Source organism: Phyllopteryx taeniolatus, chromosome 16 (assembly GCF_024500385.1).
Source record: "Phyllopteryx taeniolatus isolate TA_2022b chromosome 16, UOR_Ptae_1.2, whole genome shotgun sequence".
NCBI lineage: Eukaryota > Metazoa > Chordata > Actinopteri > Syngnathiformes > Syngnathidae > Phyllopteryx > Phyllopteryx taeniolatus.
This window is the reverse complement of record NC_084517.1, coordinates 17,391,135-17,414,990: the sequence shown is the minus strand read 5'-3', so window position 1 is coordinate 17,414,990 and position 23,856 is coordinate 17,391,135. Positions and strand designations below refer to the sequence as shown.

At 41.9% G+C, this 23,856-nt stretch overlaps 3 protein-coding genes across 5 annotated transcripts in view; 1 reads left to right on the top strand and 2 right to left on the bottom strand.

Annotated features, from left to right (window-relative positions):
• Positions 1-312: 312 nt before the first annotated feature.
• prkcsh (protein kinase C substrate 80K-H) lies at positions 313-9,970 on the bottom strand. Its single transcript, XM_061749037.1, has 18 exons — positions 9,856-9,970; positions 7,966-8,080; positions 7,172-7,288; positions 7,004-7,099; positions 6,835-6,892; positions 5,646-5,763; positions 5,355-5,484; positions 5,184-5,268; positions 4,940-5,018; positions 4,322-4,405; positions 4,066-4,236; positions 3,890-3,977; positions 2,876-2,945; positions 1,984-2,073; positions 1,823-1,897; positions 1,653-1,752; positions 1,422-1,581; positions 313-406 (listed from the first exon to the last, which is right to left on the bottom strand). Exons 2-17 carry the CDS (start codon positions 8,060-8,062, stop codon positions 1,435-1,437), a joined length of 1,605 nt encoding a protein of 534 aa, XP_061605021.1. The 5' UTR covers positions 8,063-8,080; positions 9,856-9,970; the 3' UTR covers positions 313-406; positions 1,422-1,434.
• LOC133466342 (glucosidase 2 subunit beta-like) lies at positions 8,277-10,439 on the top strand. The gene is made up of 5 exons (XM_061749930.1): positions 8,277-8,310; positions 8,470-8,539; positions 9,341-9,430; positions 9,517-9,591; positions 9,662-10,439. The coding sequence occupies exons 1-5, from the start codon at positions 8,277-8,279 to the stop codon at positions 9,753-9,755; spliced, it is 363 nt and encodes a 120-aa protein (XP_061605914.1). The 3' UTR covers positions 9,756-10,439.
• Positions 10,440-11,273: 834 nt separating this feature from the next.
• Positions 11,274-23,856, bottom strand: part of pde4a (phosphodiesterase 4A, cAMP-specific) — a 53,705-nt gene continuing 41,122 nt past the window's right edge. For all 3 annotated transcript variants that reach the window (XM_061749026.1, XM_061749027.1, XM_061749028.1), the window contains 9 exons: positions 21,817-21,910; positions 21,510-21,673; positions 21,268-21,366; positions 20,430-20,594; positions 20,223-20,322; positions 18,512-18,666; positions 18,299-18,421; positions 15,808-15,990; positions 11,274-14,663 (listed from right to left, as the gene is read on the bottom strand). In XM_061749026.1, the coding sequence (XP_061605010.1) occupies positions 14,151-14,663; positions 15,808-15,990; positions 18,299-18,421; positions 18,512-18,666; positions 20,223-20,322; positions 20,430-20,594; positions 21,268-21,366; positions 21,510-21,673; positions 21,817-21,910 (1,596 nt within the window). In that variant the 3' untranslated portion in view covers positions 11,274-14,150. The remainder of the gene's footprint in view (positions 14,664-15,807; positions 15,991-18,298; positions 18,422-18,511; positions 18,667-20,222; positions 20,323-20,429; positions 20,595-21,267; positions 21,367-21,509; positions 21,674-21,816; positions 21,911-23,856) is intronic.

The following is a 23,856-nucleotide window of genomic DNA, read 5'->3' as shown; positions in this document are numbered from 1 at the left end:
AATTTCATTAAGTATATACACAAGTGTTGAAATTGTAAAACTTAAAAAGGAGCGGTCCCCATTTTGTCAACTGAACAAATACACTAAACTGTCACTTCCTCAATTAAAAGATGTTAGAGTTAAATTATTACCAGTCTCTATGACATATGCAGTTGAACCTTGATCACTTCAAAAACACGCACCCACCCAAAAAAAAGTCTCAGATTATTACAAGAATTATGAAGCAGAAGACAACTGAACCACAACTCTGTAAGACATTTGACATTATTTTTTATACACGCAAAGTTGAAAAACAAAGACCACAAACACAGGTAAAAGCATTCATTTTTTTATTTAACATAATGAAATAGTGCGGCGGCGCCTCGTGATTCCTGTTGCCGTGGCTACGTGGTCCCTGGTGAACAACCTGCGAGAGGGGCACAAACACGTTCACTTTGGCACTCCTTGTTGTTGGGTGAAAAGTCGCTTAGTCGGGTGTCAAACCCCTGGGGTTGAATTTCCGAGGACTAAGCGCTAACCACCAACGTGGCCATTTTGTATGCTATTGTAAGGTCAGCATTTACATCATATTATGATGTGAGATTTAGACTAGTAAGGACAACAACAGCAACACCATCAGCAAGGAAAAAACATTCAAGCAGCCTAATATATATTCAATTATGAAGAACAGAAATGTTCTGAATCAATGAATGAGACACTGAAACTGACGAGATTCTCTCAGAATTTAGTAAGATTTAGTGGAAATGTGACACTCGGATTATATTAAACATGCCTTTGTATAATACATTTTTTCCCTACTAAATGGAAATTAGGGATGACTTGTGCTCATATAGCCAAACTACATACAAAAGCAGTGGCGCTAATCCCATAATAAATTATGGTCGACATTTGTACATTTTCCTACAACATTCTTGTGATAACATTAAACATGCTGCTATGACGTTACAACATCAAAAGAAATGAGTATGCATGCAGTATTTTAGTATACTGTAGTTAGTATAGACAACCTGGGCTTCAGAAACTGCAGTGCAGCATTTCAACGCTGCCAAATGATACTATCCAACACCATGTCATTAAACTGTAACATTTCATGAACTTTTGTGCCTCTATTAACGTAATGAATTCTTAGGAAGATGCCATTACCTTGCCTCTGATGCAGTCCTGCCCGTTCTTCACACACAGAGAGAGCGAGCGATAACGGCACACCGACCCATTACCTCGCCATCAAATGCTGAGACACGCTATATTGTTGCGTAACCATGTCCACTGCGACATCATTTTATTTTAATTCCGAGCTTTGTGGTTAAGAATCGAGTTTACAGTAAAGATTTCGAATAGGTTACCAGTAAAACGTGTAAAGCCAAACACTGCAGTGCATGCATTATCGTATGGAATGACTTCTATATTTAAATATTACTCACGAGTAGAGGGGGTTTAAAGTTCGGTATGCTTATGCAGCATGGGGTCCAGGGTATTGGGGTCCTGGCAGAGGGCGGGAGTGGTGAACTCCATCAAGTACTCGCAGCGACTTGGTTCTGTTGTGGATATCACCGCCGTCTCTTGCCCACATTTTAGCTTAACCTGCAAGACAAACCCAAAACTTGTATCATATGCTTTTTTTTTCTCTTTTGAGAGCGCCGACAAAGACATACCGTGGTGAATCTGTTGGGGCCTTGCCAGCATCCCATTCCATTCTCGTACTTCATTACGGCGTAGACGTTACCCTCGGGACCGTCCCAATGACCCCAGGACCTGAGCACAAAATCATTCATGAGACGCCAAGACACGAGCCAAGTGTTCAACGCAGGACATTTTGCATTACCCTAAGCTGGTCTCCGAGCCGCCGTGCTTTGGTTTCTGGGACACTCGATTGAATGGGCAGAGCCTGTAGATGTACCTGAGAAAACAAAGAAAGTTGTTCACACCAAATAACCCCAGCCAAAAAAAATTAAAAATAAATAAATACACCAAATTGGCACATACTCGCTAGTAATTAGGTCGTAGCACTGGCTGTAAAGGTAGGCAAACTCAGCACTGGGTCCAAAGTCTGAGGATGTTTCCTTTTCAAGGTTGCTGCAAAGGAATCCACATTGTCAGCTTTAGTGAGGTGGAATCAGGCTGGACGCACAATTTCAGTGACACGGTCCAGATTTTTTACTATCAAATGGACAATTGGGATATCCGTCGTGGCAGCATAAACAGGAGGGGAGGGGAAAAAAGAAAATTGTGGAATCAGCTATATCAGGCCTCTTTGAAATCTGGATCAACATTGGATATCTGCCAGTGCAAGTTCGGCGTAAACGCACAGATCAGACATAACCCGTCAATGCCATCTTGGTGTCATCGATGTGTACGCACCAGCCCACCACTCATGCTTCACTGTACGTACGGTGTTTTTTTTTTTTTGGGTGATGAGCAGTGTTGAGTTTGTGCCCGAAAATTCCCTTTTGGAATGATGGCCAAAATGTTCCTTGGTCTCTAGGACCATCACAAAATCTCCCAAAAAGATGGGAAATGTGTTTGTGAAATATCCAATGTAGGGTGTTTAATATAATGCAATTGTATTATTACTAATGTATTATTGTTTACTTCTGTGTTGTGATTGCCTGCTGTTGGCACTTGTGGAGTTATTCATGTACAATTTGGGCACCTGCGCATGATTGTTTCATGTGTTCCGTCAGTGTAAACAAAGCCGTAATCGGATATGCGCCAGTTGAAATGTACATGGAAGTAGACTGCCCGCAAAAAACTGACAGAGACATAGAATTGGAAGGGAGCTCTTGGAGCTGCAGTGGAAAGCCAGCCTGATGTGTCACAAAAGGAACATTTGCATTACTGGAAAAGACGTCAGTCGCATTCAGAGTGCAGTGCTTACTTCTTCTGATCATCCAGTTCCCGGAGAGCTCGCTCACCCTCATCAAACTGTTCCCTCGCCTTCTGGGCAGCTAGCAAAGGAAACACGCTGGATTCAATTACTAGGCCTTTACGAGGAATTTAATGCACACATGTCCACAATGTTAGGTATGCCTCCACAGTCTAATGAGATCAAATCGGGGCTGCAACGAGTACTCTGGCATTTCAAGTACAAGTGTCGTCAGACGTACAGACCACTCCCGCCGCTGCTGGCAGCAGCGGTATGCTGTCCAGACGCCGCTGGCATTTTCATGCTTTGCACATGATTACTTAGTGATACTTCTTCAAATGATTTTATAGGTTTGTTGTGTTATAGTGCCATTTTAGGTTCATCCAGATATTTCAAGCAAAAGTCACCCAAACTTTTCGTGAGTAGTACTCACATTGACACTTGAATGCCAGAGGAAGCCGGGGTGGGGGGTGGGGGGGGGGGACAAGCACAGAGAGAACATGCAACTTCCAAATATTAAGGCCGGAGCAAAGATTCAAAATCTGGACCTCAGAACTGTGTGGCAGGCATGCCGATCACTACTAACCCACCGTGCCACAACGCTGTCAAATTATTTGAAAATACAGTAAAACGACTCCCTCCTTTGAAGACATGCCAGACACATAATGGAAAGTATTGCTGGAAAACAAGTGTTGAGTAATGTATAATAATTACATTTTCATAAGGATCTACCCGCTTAAATTATGTCTATTTTGTACTTTTCTGGTTCTATGGTTATCAGCATGTTTTTCTTGGTGTCATCACAAAAAAACAAAAAACAAAAAAAAAAAGTTAATGGGAAAAGCACAAACACTGAAAGCTAACTATGCTTAGTTTGAACTTTTAAGGCACATTTTTGGCGTGAGTCAAACGACGCGCACACACTTAAGACGCTACGATCAACCGGGATGTTATATTTAGGTATGCATTGACGTGTGGATTTTACGTGCAAGTGATTCGTCATAGCTGAGTCATAGCAGCACTTGCCATCAATGAGGTTCTGCGTTTCTTCATCGTAGGGCGGCATGGTCCCCTCGTCCTCGTCATCCTTCGTTTCTTGTACCGGAGGAGGACTCTGTGTGACGAGCACACAAACACAGAAACACAAGGGGTTGAGTCACAGGAACTTTTCCACACATAGAGCACAAGCTCCAAAAGTGTACAATGTAGTCTGTTTCATCTGAATCGTCATCATCTTCCTCCTCTTCATCGGCCTCGTCCTGATCATCCTCATCATCTTCCTCTGGGATTTCCCCCTCAGAGTAATGTTCAGAGTCATTGTCGGCGAGCGGCTCCCTCATCTCCTCGTGCGGCGTCTCCACCGGCGCTTGGGCCTGACGCCAAGAAAGGTCCACATTATGGGACTTGAGCCTCGTACGGACAGAGTGCGCCATCGGGGAGGGGGTACCGACGTTTTACCTCGGAGATGTATTTCTCTTTGACGTCCTTCCAAACGGCCTCGAACGCTGCCGCATCCGCTTTGTCCACGCCTCCCAAAAGGGCCTGTGCGCAATTCAAAGACAAACGTGATGTTAACTGTCAGGGGGCTTTCAATGAAGGCTTTCTTTGAGTTAAATTACTGAACACATTTAACATGTTGCATCATTAAATTGCTTGTCAGTTGCTTTGAGCGGTTTTAGGCCAGACACAAATTCAGGAGCAACTTGTTGTGTTGAGTGTATAACGTGTGTCACAAGTCATTCACCGGAATAATAATGATAAGGAGAAAACTATGTAACTGCAATGTAGTTACCAGATACGCTGCCAATTAGTCAAGCATCTTCCATTGCTACTACTACTATTACTACCACTACTATTACTATTCTCTTTCTTCTTTGTATTAACGAGCAGTCGGGACGCCCTGTGGCACCTTTAAGGTCAATCTTTTTACCACGTGTGTGATGTACTCTGTTGGGTCATCTTGAGGACACCACACAACAAAAGAGTAGTAAGAACACACTTGCCCATGTTTCGCTTGTCATGCATTTGGTCTCGAATAAAAACAAAAACAAATCAGTTCTAAACTAGTGTTTTTACCTGAGCCTCTGTTTCAGTGAAAGAACCATCTGAATCTGTATCAAGCTCACTGTGGGTCTGAAGTTCAGGCAGGGAGATACTGAAATCAACGCACTTTATTAGTAAAACAAACCAGCAAAGGGTAATCTTACGAAACCATAAATTCATACACATATGGGAGGCAACTGCATGAGTCAAAACAATTACACTGAATATAAAGTGTATTATTCTTTGAGTCATTTATGATTTGGGTGTTGATACGCACAAGCCATCGCCATCATCATCCAGTTCGAGAAACACTTCAACCATTCGAGCCTTGTCCTTCTCGGCGTGTACTGCAGCCTTTTGATCTGCACCAACAATTATTACATTAAATATGTGAATAGTGACTTCCACGTGAATTGAAAAGCTGCCCCATTGGGACAGGTCTACTTACCTTCCCAAGCCTTGAGATGGCGCTCTTTAGCTTCTTTCTCGGGCTCCTCTGCCGTCTCCTTCACGGTTCTCAGAGCCTCCACCATCTCCTCCAGTTGTTTCTTACTGGCCTCGAGTTCTAATACCTTGGCCTGTCGGGGCAAATAAGCGCATTTAATCAAACATAACGATGTGTTAACTAAATGAGAAATACATTAGCTATGTGCTTTGTCACAGGAGAGTTGTAATTCGGTTCTAAAAATGAAATTTTCACAGTTTGAGGAGCTCCTTGGACTTTAATTTTCATCCACACCTTCTTTTCCTCCAGACCCCTCTTAGCCTCCTGAATGAGTTGCTGTTTGAGAAGGAAGCCCTCCTTTGCAATCTCAGCCAGCTTTTGCAGACTCTCTTTCTCCTTGCGCCCCAACTCCCTATGATTAGAGAAGAGAATTTTTAATTGTGGCACTTCTGAAAAACCTATTTATGCATTTGTTATAAAGGAATTGACAAACTGTGCAGTTATACCTAAGTAGCCTAACAAACATACCGACAATTGGGACAAACATAAGCATTTTCCTCCCTTCCGATTAAAGTCAGCTGAAGCCCGATTATCAGGTTTCTAAAACATTATCCTGATGCAATTATGGAATGTGTAAAGTTATATAAATGTTTTTTGAATTGCTTACTCGACAGATTATCCCATCGAACAATCCAATTAAAACTGATTTTGCATTATTAATCGACAAAATGTTCATGTGAAGTGCAAGTATCATCGTTGTCCACTTGGGATCGCCATCCTCACAATCCAGACAATAATATCTGTGACTTTGAGAGTGTGTGTGTCTTGAAAAGGTGGGGCCTGGCCTGGTGAGTGACATGGGAGTCAGCGAATGAAACTGTAGAGTTGGCTGCTGCAAGCTCAGGTTAGCAGCTGGCTGATATGCAGTCTGCATTAAATGCTTGGGCGTCAGTTGTGAACATAGCAGCTTTGAAAAATTATCAATGTGAAGCTGCGAGGCAGAGCTTTTGTTTCAACTATTTTTGTAATCGAATTATTCAAGTCATTTGATTAATTGTTTCAGCCCTAGTATAAGCAATCAAATGATATTTTTCCCCTTCACCATGTGAGGAGTCTTTTACTTTTTAAGAATTGGTTAAGTCGTCAAAAAATCAGTATGTGTACCCCGTTGTTCAACCCCAATTCCAATTAAGTTGGGGCGTTTGATGAGCATTGCTCAACTTTCTCAGTCTTTTTTGCCACCTGTCCCAGCTTTTTGGGAACGTGTTGCAGCCATAAAATTCTAACTTAATGATTATCTGCTAAAAACAATAAAGTTTATCAGTTTGAACATTAACTATCTTGTCTTTGTAGTGTATTCAATTAAATATAGGTTAAACATGATTTGGAAATCATTGTACTCTGTTTTTATTTATGTTTAACACAACGTCCCAACTTCATTGGAATTGGGGTTGTACGTTGTGACCAGTGTAGTCACACTTACCTGCAAGTGTTTGGGCAGCTCGCACCGCTGTTGAACTCATCAGTTGCATCACAGCAGTCTGGAAAGGGCACATTTACGTTAAATATAAATCCTGACAACATCAATGTAGATTGTTTAAAATAAAAAATAAATAAATAAATAAATAAATAAAGGAAAGAAGTGACCTTACCGCATACGCCATCATTGATGCGGGACGATGGGATAAAGACTGGTCGATGACCCGCGTTAGTGCAATGGAAGCTGCCGTTGGGGCAAGCCGGAGTTCCTGCAAGCGAACAAATGGGTGTGCTGTATCAGATGCGATTTGGAAGGGATGGAGGCTGTCGGGTGAACAAACCTGGCTCATCCGAACCATCCTGACAGTCACAGTAGTCATCATTGATCCTGTCAAAGGGAATCGTGCGGGAACCATCCAAGCAGGTGAACGGTTTGCCCTCCACGTAGAAGTGCTTTTCTGTTGGACAATGCAATATACCAATTTCCAATTACAAACATTGACAGACTAAAAGTCTTATTGCACCTGGTACCTTGACTTACGCGTGCAGTTTTTCAAATCAAGAGCTAGCGTTGGGTCAGTTTTTTTTGCTTTGTGTCGGCAGCAAAAACTGAACTTACGAGTGAGCTTCAGGGACACCTCCACAAGATGAAGTCGTGAACTTCACAGCCCCCAACAGTTCACGTAGTTACCATGCAGTCAAAGTACAGGTTGCTTTGAAACTGCCTTTTTTCGATGGCTTCCAGGAAAGTGAGTATTGGGAAGAATAAGTGGAGCGGAATTTTCAAGCATTCTAACTTGAATGCTTGAAATCAAAGAAAAACATGAGCATTTTGGTTCTCAACTTTTCACTGAAACTACCTGTAGATGAAAGGGATGAAAAATGGGTTTAAACAGTACAATACTGTATATTACTATTTTCTATTTTAAAAAATGTAAAAATTACAATTTTTTTAAAAAACATGCTACAAAAATATGTTGCCGTTTTTTGGGGAACTGCAACAGATGAATGCAATTTCCATACATTTCAATGGGGAATGTTCATTTGAGATACGAATGATTTAACTACAAGCATTGCCACGGAACGACTTAAAACTCGCAAGTCAAGGGACCGCTGTACACAAATCCTATCTCACTTGACAGGGGGACACCACGGGGGCGCTGAACTTCCACGGCCGAGACTGCCGCACTCAGGAACAGCAGAGGGATGAAGCTCTGGCAGGCCATCGCCATAATTAACGCCTTTGCTCTCTGCCGAACACACAACGGGACCATTAAAAAGTGTCAATGTGAGTACTACTCACGAAAAGTTTGGGTGACTTTTGCTTGAAATTTCTGGATGAACCTAAAATGGCACTATAACACAACAAACCTATAAAATCATTTGAAGAAGTATCACTAAGTAATCATGTGCAAAGCATGAAAATGCCAGCGGCGTCTGGACAGCATGCCGCTGCTGCCAGCAGCGGCGGGAGTGGTCTGTACGTCTGACGACACTTGTACTTGAAATGCCAGAGTACTCGTTGCAGCCCCGATTTGATCTCATTAGACTGTGGAGGCGTACCTAACATTGTGGACATGTGTGCATTAAATTCCTCGTAAAGGCCTAGTAATTGAATCCAGCGTGTTTCCTTTGCTAGCTGCCCAGAAGGCGAGGGAACAGTTTGATGAGGGTGAGCGAGCTCTCCGGGAACTGGATGATCAGAAGAAGTAAGCACTGCACTCTGAATGCGACTGACGTCTTTTCCAGTAATGCAAATGTTCTTTTTGTGACACATCAGGCTGGCTTTCCACTGCAGCTCCAAGAGCTCCCTTCCAATTCTATGTCTCTGTCAGTTTTTTGCGGGCAGTCTACTTCCATGTACATTTCAACTGGCGCATATCCGATTACGGCTTTGTTTACACTGACGGAACACATGAAACAATCATGCGCAGGTGCCCAAATTGTACATAAATAACTCCACAAGTGCCAACAGCAGGCAATCACAACACCGAAGTAAACAATAATACATTAGTAATAATACAATTGCATTATATTAAACACCCTACATTGGATATTTCACAAACACATTTCCCATCTTTTTTGGAGATTTTGTGATGGTCCTAGAGACCAAGGAACATTTTGGCCATCATTCCAAAAGGGAATTTTCGGGCACAAACTCAACACTGCTCATCACCCCAAAAAAAAAAACACCGTACGTACAGTGAAGCATGAGTGGTGGGCTGGTGCGTACACATCGATGACACCAAGATGGCATTGACGGGTTATGTCTGATCTGTGCGTTTACGCCGAACTTGCACTGGCAGATATCCAATGTTGATCCAGATTTCAAAGAGGCCTGATATAGCTGATTCCACAATTTTCTTTTTTCCCCTCCCCTCCTGTTTATGCTGCCACGACGGATATCCCAATTGTTCATTTGATAGTAAAAAATCTGGACCGTGTCACTGAAATTGTGCGTCCAGCCTGATTCCACCTCACTAAAGCTGACAATGTGGATTCCTTTGCAGCAACCGTGAAAAGGAAACATCCTCAGACTTTGGACCCAGTGCTGAGTTTGCCTACCTTTACAGCCAGTGCTACGACCTAATTACTAGCGAGTATGTGCCAATTTGGTGTATTTATTTATTTTTAATTTTTTTTGGCTGGGGTTATTTGGTGTGAACAACTTTCTTTGTTTTCTCAGGTACATCTACAGGCTCTGCCCATTCAATCGAGTGTCCCAGAAACCAAAGCACGGCGGCTCGGAGACCAGCTTAGGGTAATGCAAAATGTCCTGCGTTGAACACTTGGCTCGTGTCTTGGCGTCTCATGAATGATTTTGTGCTCAGGTCCTGGGGTCATTGGGACGGTCCCGAGGGTAACGTCTACGCCGTAATGAAGTACGAGAATGGAATGGGATGCTGGCAAGGCCCCAACAGATAAAACCTATCGATATTTTAAACCAAATAAACGGTTAGACTCTTGTGGATTTAACCGAATACGTCTTAACGTACGAAAAATGTATTTAAAAAGGCAAACTTACCCGGAACGTTGACTTCTCTTTCTCTCGCGAAAGATAAGCTAATGGCTACTTGTATCCTGACCTCGCGCTGCAGTTCCGTAGTGACGCAGTGCACATGCGCACGGCCCCACCAAGCTGTATTTTGCAAGCATATGATTGGTTGGTCTTTCCAGGGCTAGTGTAGATTGGTTAAACATGGTGCAATCAGCTTGCCGTTTCATTGATTCGTCGTTTACGTATGGTACATACCGATTGGCTAAGAACGCCGTCATTTAAGACGCTGCAGCCATCTCGTGCCTGAGTTTTATCATGATTTATCTGGGTTATGATTTGAAATGGTCAAATTACAAATATCTCCGTAGTCTTCAAAATGTTTAATGACAATACCACGATTATTCATATTTGAATGTTTTACATCCTGATATATACTGTAATATACTATGCTTACATAGTAGCCTACATTAATGTAACAGTATGTTGTTTTTAATATTGCACAGTATTTTTTCCATTATAGACCAAACAAACTACATTCAAAAGTACCATGTAATATAAAAATCGACCTTTATTGTATTTCTAACACACTTTACAGTACCGAACAGTGAAAAAAAAATACTCATATACTATCATATTTTATATATATATATATATATATATATATATATATATATATATATATATATATATATATATATATTGGTATTTGCTTAGTAAATGCATTTATTCACAAAATGACACCTCGGCTCTTTTAAGAGGAAAACCCTTTCATAAAAATAATATAATAAAAAATAACTCAGACACATTTTACTCGTTACAGTGAGTTAATTTACAAATATGACAATCATTTCATGTTGTTTTACCCCCTAATATAATTTGTCACGCTTTTGTGAAAACACACACACACGTGAATTAAAGCTAATAAAAATACTGTTAGAGGGAATCAGTCTGCATCGCTCCAACCTGACAGGCAGGTTAGTTAAAGTTACTAAGAAACAAGAGGAGGTGATAGTGCTAGAAATGGTAGATAGATAAGGACACACTTCTTATCGCTAAAATGTGTCACATCCCGCGTGACTACTACTGTCGCTAGCCGCTCAGGTTTTGACTTCATAAGTCAAGTGAATTCAATCTCACGTGGACAGTCGATAAGCGAATGGCTCATTTTGACTCTGTAGGGTACAATGAGGCTTTGTGATTTGGCCCAGCGGAACGTCATCATCATCATCGTTAACAGCAACCCCCTCCCCAGCACAGAACACACACTCACACACTTACACACGACTTGAAACTCTGCCTCAGAGCCTGGTGAAATAAAGTGCTGGTACACATATATTTGAACAACAAAGAGGTGACAGTACAGGCAAACTAGAACATACTGAAGAGGTGAAGGTTGTGGCCTGCAGTGTGTTTGTACAGTTCAATTGATCATTTACAATGGAATATTACATTATATACAAGAGTGATTACGCTTACAAGCTATATCAACATGTGATTCTTTGTTTTTGTTGTTGTTGTTTTTTTACACCCACCGGCCACTGGAATGATATAAAAATAAACTGTACACAAACTGTTCAAAGAAAACACACATTCCGTGCTTTTCTTTATCATCATTTTTAAAAACAATGGCAGCAGTCAATCCACTGGATAATCTTCTTATTAATAAGAAACAATTTGCTACAGTATCGTGTTTGTATGGCAATTAAATAGTAACTTTTTTTATATATATATATATAGCTTCATGACATCACACAAAAAAGCCACCAATAAAGAAAACAATAGCTTTTAAGTGAACAGGCCAGTGCATATGGGAATGTTGTGTTGATGCTTGTCATTCCATAGTCCCGTGGTCACACACACACACACACACACACACACACACACGCGCACAAAACGAAGAGTTCGGTTGCTGACCCGCAGAACCTGGCTCTCTCACCACTTTTCATCGTCGTTCTTTTGCTTTTTACACTGTGAAAATGACACTAGCTTATAAAAAAAAAAAAAAAAAAAAGTGGACAATGATACATTGAACAATATTTCGTTTTGTTCTTGTCCTACCACGCTGTCGGCCAACTACAAATAAGTCATTCAAAAGCAGGGTACACACGTGCCGATTTTTGACATCTTATCGGATTTTTAAAATGTGAGAGAACCCACACATGACAGGGGAAAAAAATATGTGTTCATACTGCTGTTATAGCGGTGCGCACAAGAAGACCAACGCAACACACATAACGACGTCTCCTCCCCCAAACCAGAAGTCTGTTGTAGTACCAAGACTGACCTGTGAGAGCAGTATGGAGCCGCAGGACATCCAGACTGATGGAAAAACAAAGACGAAATAGAGGAAGCTAGGCCGTTAGCTAATCTGGTAACTATATTGCAGTGGCAAACTCTTCCTCTTGCCAGTTTTATTGTGGTGAATGACCTGTGAGACACGTTATACAAACATTCAACATAACCAATTGCTCCTCCGTTTGTGTCTGGCAACAGTTCGCCTCCTGATTGGCTTTCCCTCCGTTTCACGTCACAATCACAGAGTCCGAGATTGTAAATATTGAACAGGTTTAACATTTCCGATTGTCAGATGCCATCATTTTCATAGTAGATGGGGGAGGAAATGTCACTCTTAACATATCCCGCTGCACAGGATAATCAGTCACTATCATCTTTATGAGATAACCCACAATTGGGCCTTTGCAGACTTTGACCAGAAAGGAGGAGAAAAAAAAGGTCAATACGGACCGATTATTGGTATGTGTGTACCCCGCCTAAATGCTCACTAAACTGCAACACCATTATTCTATCTGCGTGGTAGCTGCAATGGAGTGATTTTAACAACAACAAAAACACATTCTTTATGTTGGTCAGAGCACAGCCACAACATACTGTAAATAATTGACCAATACAATGAAACAAGCATACAGACATAATATAAATATAGTAGGGTATCTGCTATATTCCTCTACATATAGCGGCAAGTATGAATGCTGCCTCTGACATTAAGGCAAAAAAAAAAACCATAATAAGGACAATAGACCCTTTTCACAGTGACCACTTTTGCCTGGAATTATCTTCACTCCCTGTGAATAAATAAGGTAAAGTGGGATTGATAATATTTTATTACGGAGGGAAGTGAGGCGACAGAGCGGAAGTGGTCTGGCATAAAAAATGATCTATTTGGAATTTCCAGACCAACATTCCTGATTTTCTTTTCCCATAATCCGCACTTATCTACTTTGGTGATCATCGTATGAGGACATAAACACACAGACTGAGTGGGCGTGGCGCGAAATTGATCCGCTGATCTCATAACATTCCCACCCCACCTTCCTCCCACTGTTAAAAAGAAAGTAAAGGCAAAACGTATGCGCCGAAGCATCACATGGCTTATTGTAGGAAAGAAATGAGAGTTGGTAATAGTGGTGATTGCTCTGTTATACCAGCAGAAGAGCAACAAAGGAAGACTTGACAGCTTAAAACATGTCACCACAGACACACCACAATAGCATGGACAGTAGCTTCCACGAGAGACAATCGAAAGTGAGAACAAAATGCACACGCGCGCGCACACAACTCCTGACCCACAATGCATTGCTTCACCGCAGCTCTCCATTCAGGGAGGCTGGTGAGTCAAAAAGGCACAGAGCCATCTTCTAGCTAAGCGCTCTCCTCGTAAAGGGGTACGGGACCCAGATGGCCCCAAGACGTCCATATTCCCCCACCGACATCCAACTCCCTTATTTTTCTTTTCCGACAGAAATGGAAAAAAAAAATGAAAGTTGCTCGCTTTGCTGAGGAGAACAGTTCCTGTTGGGATTCTACTGAACATGAATTGCTAATAGGGACTAAACACTCCATTAAGAGATGGCTTTTTCCAAAACAAAACAAAAAAGAAAAGAATCATTGTTAGCGATCCCTTGCGTAAATGCACACATACAAACATACAGTCAAGTGTGTGTTTGCAGGAAAACAGCAGCCCATGTGGTGGAGGGGGGGGGTGCCGCAATGCTCATTTATTCTGCATATATGCACACGTGCACACATTGCATCGTTGCATTCAAAATGACTTTGTGTGTGTTTATTTGTGTGCATTCCAGTCCCAGAGTGCTACACCATCCTGTCCAATGCTCACTACTTCGCATCTACAGTTGCTGTGTGATGAACTCCGCTTGATTCCCTTTTTGAAAAATAGATTTAAAGGTCTGTATTGTCACTAAAGTCTTGTTATTAATGTTGTTGTTCTTGGTTTGGCCACGTGAAAGGATGAAAAAAGATCACATGTGCAAGTGAGGAGGGCTCCGTGATACAAAGAGCGACACTCATGTGTCGTCAGCTTGCGAAGAAGAATCCTCCTCTTCCTCTACAGGACTCGTGTCAGAAAGTCTCTCCCTCTTCGACTCGGACTCCAGCTCGCCTTTCAGCTCCTCGCCCTGCTCCTCTTCCTCCATCGCCACCTCCTCGTCGTCCTCCTCCTCCTCGATGATGTCCTCGATCTCCTCCTCCTCTTCTTCAGCCAGGACGTCCTCCTCTTCGTCCTCCTTGGCTCCTTTGTGGCCGTCTTGTTCCACGTGGTTGGGGCACGGCGCGGCGTCGCCCTCGTCGCACTCCGCTTGAGAGCCGTCGTCTATGGTGAGTTCGAACTGGAACTTGTCCACGCAGGCGTTGAGCTCCTTGTCCTGGCTCACGGGAGGAGGCGACGGGCTCTGCGGGATGGTACTCTGGTACCAATCCCTGTTGTCCTCCAGAGTGTCCAGGATGTCCTGGGCGTCGGGGTGCACCAGGTCCCCCCAGGTCTCCCACAGAGGGTGGACGATGTAGTCGATGAAGCCCACCTACAGGCAGATGGGATACATCATTTTTAGCCCAGTGTTTTCCTACCTTTATTGAGCCAAGGCACATATTTTACATTCAAAATATATATCTCATGGCACACCACTAAATAGAAAATTCACAAACAGTATATATACTGAATAATGATGATCTCATTTCAATTTACTCACAAATTGGTTTGGTTGGGAATCACTAGTTTAGGCCACGAAACACAAGGTGTTGTGTCGTTTGTTTGTTGTTAGCCTGTAGGTTTATGCAAAAAAAAAAAAAAAAAAACACTTGACCAATGTCTACAGGCCTAAACATTTGTTGAAAAGGGGCATGAGCAGAATCCTTTTCACATTGCTTTGTACACAACGAAAAAGGAGCCGGGCAGAAGGCAATCACGGAACACTGCCAAAAACATGGTGCCCGTTTATACATCGCAAAAGCAAAGATTAATCACCATGTTGCAAGCTTTTGACCCGAGGTAGGTGCTTGCCAGCCACAAATATTTGGCCCAGGTCGCCTTGCCAAATGAGGCTCGACGTGCGCGAGCGTGGCAGTTTAGAACAGGTGGGATTTATCAACACTCATAACACACTGATTTTTATGTACTTACACACATTCTAAATTTCAGTTCTATGAACAAACTCCAAACCTGTTCTACCCACTCTTTGATAAATGTGGCCCCAGGACTTTACTTTTGCCCTGAGGGTTCACGATGACATCAATGGTACACGCCGCCATAGAATCAAAATAGCACCACCTCTCCGGCGAGCTAACTAAGAAGCAGATGGGCAAACACATTAAAAACACTTCAAAACCTTCGGGAATGACTTTCTTCAGAATTTTGATTGGAATATTATATAGAGCCACCTGCTATCTGGGCATGGGCTTGCAAATGTGTTTTTATTTAGATTGAGACTTTTTAAAAGCTGCTACAAAGTCTCAAGCCAATGCGATTCTGTCATCGGGACTCTTACAAATGAGCATTAACAATGTAGGAGGATGACTACTGCCATCCCCGATGACTGATCGCTCTCTGTACAGTACCGCTTGTAGTAAGACACCCCAGCATGCACACCATCTACCATCTGCGCAGCGATGCCAAAATCCATACCCACACACAAACAGTCGGACTGCATTAAGGACGATTTGGTTTACCTGACTCTTTTCCACGGAGGCTGTGTGCTTGTCGCACATGGGGCTAATCTCCATCCCTCGCTCCCTCTCCTTGTCGCCTTGCCTGAAGAACTCCTGCATGATTCTCTCCGTCCATTGTCGATACACGGCCAGAGGCTTGGTGGGATTGCTCAGGTCGGCGCAGTGCACCATGTTCCTCAACACCTGCACGGACACAGTCGAAAACGTTGGCTCCCTGTTAATTGGTGGGGAAGTCATCAGTTTCAATGAAGCTACAGTATGTTGCAACACAAACGGACACGGCATGTGATGTCGACGAGTCTGCTCGCGAGTGTCTGGGTGTGAGCTGTGGCCGTCTGCAGCTCATGCCTGAGCGTGTTTATTGCTTATGTTTGTGTTTGACTGTTCGCCTGGCATTCAATAATTGGCTGAAAAGTGCAGTGACTCTCCTTTCCCACATGTGAGGGCATTACAGTAAGTAAGCATAGTACAAGTATATCGTGAATAATGGAGGATATGTTCCCCCCAGAAAATGTGTGAATAATTTGCAAATGCCGAACCGTGAATATGCAGGCGTTCGCTGTACTGTAAAACCCCCTAAGAAAAAAAAAAAAAAAAAAAAAAAAGATTGCTTAATAACGTTATATAGTGGGTTAGCAAACAATGTACCGTGATTATAGTGGGGGAACACTGCATTGGAAAATACAAAATACGCCATCACCTTTGCCTCTTTATTCTCTTGCAATACAAAACCAAAAAATATTGTATTTCATATGTACCGTATTATTATAAAAATGCATTTGTACTATTGGCTTTCCCACTAAGAATAGCCTGGACATTCTCTGCAGTTCAGTAAATCAAAACCTGTTTAGTTAGTAGTTTAGAAGGGTTTTGTACAAAAAGTAATGCACTGTAATTATAAGAAAACACTCGACAACTTTGCCAAACATTTGACAGCTGACATTTGACTGCTGCTTCCGTATAGGCCGTCCGTTGCTTGAAAATGGCTCTGCTCTCACCCAGCCTAGCTTCCAGGTCATTGGCGGAGATTTGTGTCAAATCAGAAAAGATGATTCTGAATGATTTGCTTTCAGACACACTTTCAGAAATGGGCAGCTCACGAAATTTTTACTCTGTTGTTTAATTTCCCACATGATGGGTGGGCAGATGCTCCCGCGACCTAACTAATTGTATACAAGCAATTCAAAAGTCAATTTGACTTCATATTCATCCATTTTCTATAGTGCTTGACCTCATTAGAGTTGCGGCTAAGCTGGAGCCTCTCCCAGCTCACTCTGAGACTGAACTGGTCCACCAGCCAATCGCAGGGCACATATAGACAGACAAGAACTCACATTTACACCTATGGAAAATTTACAGACTTCAATAACTCTAACGTGGAGGTTTTTGGAATGTGGGATGAAATGTGGAGAAAACCCATGCAAGCAAAAATGAGAACATGAAACCAGAAGGCCAGGGCCTGGACTCGAACCCCGACCTCAGAACTGTCATTCAGATCTGCGAAGCACTGACCCACTTTGCTGCCTTTGTCCTAATATAGCCCCTTTAATCACTTTACAACACTTTTTAACCATGTTGCCTTGATGCACACTGAAGAACGAGGCCTACTTGGATTCTCAGAACCCTTCGCTTGATAGATCTAACTGTGTAATACACACGTAACCTGACCTACTTTTAGGAATGGTCAACTATCCACCTTGGCGTGGAGACTGGGATGTCTAATAAAAAGGCTCGAGCTCTTTGCTTTGAGACGCTACCTGGCGACACGATGAGTCAGATGGGGTCAAACGCGTGTGTGCACGGCGGCCTGCTGCCTCCGGGGTGAGATGTCACGCTGCCTTGAGCTCGGCGCAGACAATAACGAGCAGCTCAGCCTTTCATTAAAGTGTTGCCTCGCAATATGTTGACAAAGTAGATCAAACTCCAAATTGAAAATGTGCTACAGGGAACAGGAGTAGGCCCTGGCAGCCGTCTGTAATCTTAAGGATGCCCGGTAAAACCCCACGCAAGCACGGGGAGAACACGCAAACCCCACACAGGAAGGTCAGAGCCGAGATTCAAACCCGAACTTCAGAAGTGAGAGGCAGACGTTTCACCACTATTTCACCATGCTGCCCAAATATGATTACATTGTTTTTGATAAATGGTTAAATGATACTGCATTTTTTTTACATGGTTTTACTGTCCACAAGCTGTTGTATCAAATGTCATTTTGATCATGTATCTTCTATTTTCATAATCATATTGAACAATTTGCATATGTCCCTGAAATTCCTGCCCACCCCGTCATTATTAGGTGATGATGCTTGCCGTTAATTTATATGTCTAAAAAAGTTAGACCAGACCATAGAGTTTTGATCAATATACATTTCTAACATCTTAATCTTAATACAATTACTAAGAAGTTCAATGGAAAATATAAACTTTTATTTCAGGCAATTATTAACTATATATAAATAAATGTCAGTCGTGGTCCACCTTCCTTCCTCACCTGTATCCGATCAGTGTAGTGGTCCAGCAGCAGAACTCCCGAGCTCGTCACTTTTTTGGTTTCCACCATGGTCTTGAGGTCTGCCAACAGGCTCATGTGTTTGGACATATCTGTGGCCAAAACCTGCATAGATACATTTTCACTAATTATTATTAGCGAAGATATGATGATGAGGATGCATTTTGGGTATAATAGTGAGGAAACAAAAGTCACCATATCAATGACAAGTTTCCTCAGGCTCTGTCGCTGCCTCTTGCTGAGGTTCTGGAAGATGTCACAGTTGTCCTCGTGAAGCAGCTTGAAGCCCACAGCCAGGTGATGGTTTTCCAGAACAGACTCGTCATTGTACATCAGAGCAAGCTCGGAGTCTGCAGCGGGTGCAACGCAGATGATTATTTATTATTTGATTGAAACTTTTTGTCGAACAAGGCACCATATTTGGTAACTTAAGTGGGTGTTCAAGATGGTGCCCGACAGAAGACCGAATGACCTTTAAAATATAATTGAATAAAATAATAATCAGTCCGGTGAAAAGCATGTATTCTATTGCAAAATGCATTTGTTTATATGAAAAACAAAAATAATTTATGGTGCTTTTCAAATTAAAAATATATACAAAAATGTAAATACATGCTTTTTATTGGAAAGCAACAATATATATATATATATATATATATATATATATAATAGCATATTTTTATTTAATCTTTTTAGTAATTACTTTTGATTTCCAAGTATTTTCAATGAAAGCCTATAAAGTGAGATTAAAGGGGATTTTAATACACCAGTATATGATTACGCTATGTGAGTTTATACAGGTGTGTCTCAATACAATATATATTTTTAGAACAGTTCATTTATTTCAGTAGTTCTACTAGAAAAGTGAATCTCATATATGATACAGATTCATTTAACACCACAAAATACTTTTCAGGCCAATTCCTGCCTATTTCTAGATTCAAAATCATGTTGATTCTTTCTTATGTGACATTCTAAATTCTTAGGATGTCGAATTTTGGGTTTTGGCTTTAAGCAATAATCATTACAATTATAGAAAACAAAATGGTGCAAATTTTCACTGTGTGTGTATTGAATCCATACAATATATAAGTTTCACTTTTTGATTTGCATTGCACTATTGCACAATATTCAAATTTATTGAGATGCACTTGTATAAACAGTCGTCAGTTTAAAGCTGATTTCTAACCCCAGCCAAAAAGAAATACAAATAAAAATTCTGTTGAAATTGTTACTATTATGGTCCATGCACAAAATACAGATACATGCACTTGCTGTGTAAACTATAGTTGCCCTGAGACAAAATGTAAATGTAGCAAAACTGGTTCCTAAATACAGTATTTGTAATACACCAAATATTTTTCTCCTGTTCTCCCTCTAGATGACCAACTTACGTGTCAACTACAACGTAAAATATTTTTAGAGTCAGCTCTTTTAGAAATGATTTTGTCGATGTCTTACATATAATTGTTAAAACATTTTGTTTAATCACATATGTGTTTTAATTAGCAGTCATTATTCTCTGAATTTGCGTCTCTCAACGGAGGCTACAACCTTTTTTTAATCCATCTAGAGGAAGAGGAAAAAAAGTGACTACGGTATATGACTTAACAGAAGTTACATCGTCAAGCTAATTGCTCTCTTTGGTAGGCCAAAGATAAATCCTCTCTTCTTTTTTTCATATTTTTTCCTTGTTTTCAGCTGTAATGGAGGGTGTTACTCGTATTATCAGAAAAGTACGTATCATCAATACTTTGCTTTAGTTTAAATAAATAGCTAACTTTGTCATGACCAATTAGCATCGTAGCTAATACAGCTATCATGCGCGCTTGCGCAAAAACGCCAACATAAGCACTGATTTGGTGTTGTGTCGTCTGTCGTGTCATGCACTTGCGTCTCTACTCACTGGTATTTATGAGGAACTGGTTGGACACTCCTGGATGGTCCACATCGTGGATGGCGGCCGCAAATAACGCAGCCAAAATCTCTAGATCAGTGAACACAGCCTGCCACGGGACAGAGAAATAACACCTTAGTAGCCGCTCCAGATGGGCCTATTGTGTGCTTTACAAACTGCGATCCATTGAGCCGTTAAGCATCTAGTGATATTTACATCTAGAGCCGGCGTAGACAGCAGTACGTGCGTGGACTGAGTGACATCTGCGGCGTGGAGGCTGTTGTGGTAGGCCACGTTGGCATGGTAATGGTCCTCCAGCGTCATCACGTAGGTGACAAACGTATCCACTGGGATCCTAAAGGTCTTCAGTAGATCTCGCTCCTGCAGCCCGGAAGCAGGCAGTGGTCACAACTGATTATCATTGTCATCCTGTATTGTTTATTGCACTTTACTGCAATAGTTTTGTCTTGCCTGTTTTTGTTATTTGGAACAATTTGCCTTTGGCAAATGCTTAGGTAGTTAGCATTTGCTTGTCTGTTTGGACCACAATTTACTACTATATATGAAATATTAGGCTACATACGACATACTCTCTCTTACAGTGGGAGGTACTCTTTACTCAAACATACAGACTACACATTGGCTCACTGCTCAGTTGTTGTAATAAATGTATATTTTAGATGCAGAATTAGTCATCCATAACAAAAAATTCTTGTTCCTGATTCACGTCTTATTCTGAAGACCCTGGGCAGATTAGATTTACATGGCAGCACAAAGAGGCTGAAATCTGATTGGACAAAAAAAATCTACACACGGCACTGGAAGCCGTGCAGCCAAAATAAACGCTATGAAATGCAGAGCATACTGTTGTGGATATATTAATCCAATTTCATTGAACAAATATTAGAATTTAGGTTGTAAATGTAGGTCAGTGGTTCTGATAGTGTTTAGGGAGCACCAAAGGCCCTGACAACTCACCACTGGTTTTAACTAACAAAGGGAAGGCTGACATGATACGACAAGCAACTAGGCACTATTGCATTGGCTTGCTCACCTGGAAGATGGCAAACATAATGCAGCTCAGGGGTCTGTTGTTCGAAAACTCTGCCACACGAAAGATATTAAGGCCCCACTTGTTCAGGTCATTCAGCTCCTGATGGCACGGCACAGCACACAAAATCAAACACAATTATACAAAGAGACAGGAAAAGTCATGTGAACAATATCCAGAGAAGAGCTATAGAAATAAAGAAAGAAAACCACATCAGGGTTGTTCGTTTGTTCACTTCCACTCACTCTGGCTAACGCGTCCTCGTGTTCAGTCTTGACGCCGAAGCGAGGCAAGGTGGAGTTTGAAAGGCTGGAACTGTGTGTGAGCTTCTTCACGCCACTGATGTGACACATCGGCTTGTCCCGCTCCCTCAAGGTCGGCGACGGAATCTCCACCTCGTTCTGCTTATCTGCCGGAGCGAGTTCACTTGAGTTAGGTGGGCAGGTCGTTAGTTGCCAGCCGGGATTGGAGCTTCATTTTGGAGAGCTGTGTGTATGCCCGGGATCAAAGCGACGAGGCAAATGCCACAGTTTGTCATGATGTTCGGCTTACCTAGAAAGGTAGTGGAGATGTATTCAGACACCTGGTTCCCTGAGCGACTCATCTCTGACAAATGGGACAACTCTCTGTTCAGCATCCTCTTGAACTAAAGAGGGGACAAACACAAACATTGTTCATTTGATTCCATGATAGACTCATTCTAGAGCAGAAACACTTCAATTTTAAACGAACATCAAATCATATTAACCATTACTATTCTAATGGGAATTGTATTGTTTACCATACTTCATTAATATTCATTATGTTTCCTTTCCTGGTTTTAATGTTAGTGTTGTTCCAGTCTCGAAGTTCACAAGGTTACATTCCCAGCTGTCTGCTTGTTACGCCATCACATAGCTTTAACATACGGAGCCCCCTGGTGCCAAGGTATGAGAAAAATTAAATTCATTGATAATCTGTTCCCTCAATTTAGTAAACTGTACCCTCAGTTTAGTAATCCATTCCCTCAATTTACTAATCTGTAATCAGTTTAGCAAAATTTCTGGGGCTCTGTATACGTATCTGTATCTGTCAAGTAAAGTCAAATTTATTTGGATATTATATTCTTACTGTTGTGAATTCTGTGAATAAATTGTCATGTCGTGATATATCCTACATCCCATTTTTTCAACTGAAACTGAACTGTATACGCAGCCCTAGACATTTGCTAAACTCAGGGTACAGATTGGTAAATTGACGGAACGGATTACTAAACTGAGGGTACAGTTTACTAAACTGAGGGTAGAGATGACTAAACTGAGGGTACAGATTACTAAATTGAGGGTACAGTTTACTAAATTGAGGGTACATATTAGTAAATTGAGGGTACAGATTATCAATGAATTTTATTTTTCTAATACCTTGGCACCAGGGGGGTAATTGTCCTGTGGTTCAGCCTGAAGACCCACAAGACCAGATACCCAGGTGTCTGGTTGTTATGGCAACCCATAGGTTTAACAAGGATTGTTTTGACTTACATGCTGTACATCTGACTGTCCTAAAATCCCACCTGGAGACCCACAAGAACAGAGAGTCAGGCGTCTGGTTGTTATGCCAACACACAGGTTTACGAAGGATTGTTTTGACTCACATAAACCAAAATTGTCTTGTGTTCCAGCCTGAGGACCCAAAATACCAGATACTCAGGTGTCTGGCTTTCATTAGATTGTGCAGATGTACCTAATGAAGTGTCCGGTGAGTGTATATTAATGTTGTATTTGAATATTACAAACAACACAACCACCCTCCTTTTGAGTCAAATGTGTTGAATTCAGTTATTATCATGACCATCACTGCATCGTTATTCACAAAAGGTGAGAAAATCAATTATGATTCATGACACTTTTTTTCACACAACAATGCAGCACATAATGATGTACGGATGTTCTGCAATATTAATACAACTTTTTTAAATAAATGTTTTTGCATTTTTCCTCAAAGATGTTTACAATCCTTAAATCAAGCAAGTTTTTATTATTATTATTATTATTATTAGAAGGTAAAAGCAGCATGTCTGAATGGTGAAGGCACAAGGCGATGTCCTACTGACCGATGCCTCACACATAATCTCTTAGGCAACCCGAGCGAGTAGTTGCCGTGGCAACTCCCTCCTCGCAGCCAGTCACTTGAGCTTGATATGAAAGCGGTGGCTTGCTTGGGTGACAATTCAAAAAGGAGTAGGCAGGTGTCTATGACCTTTCCCAAGGTCAACTGACGACACCGTCCTCCCTTCTTTCCTTCTTTTCTTCCTGCCTCTCCCTCGCATCGCAAAACACCGCGGCTGCCTGTAAAGCACCCCCACTGCCATTTTATTTACCATCACTTTCCGTTATCCGCGGGCTCGCAAATAGGTGCTCTGACAGGCTGTCGGGCGGGATGAAGGAGGCCACGCGTAGTGGTACTTTTAGGCCCCCGGACCGCCTCCCCTGTCGCTCTCCTTCGCGCCTTTTCCCTCTCGCCGACGCTGTAACGCTGAGTCATAGCCGCCGAGCGACACTTGCTTGGCGCCAGGACAAACAACACTTCCTCTGACACTGACTAATGAAGCAAATG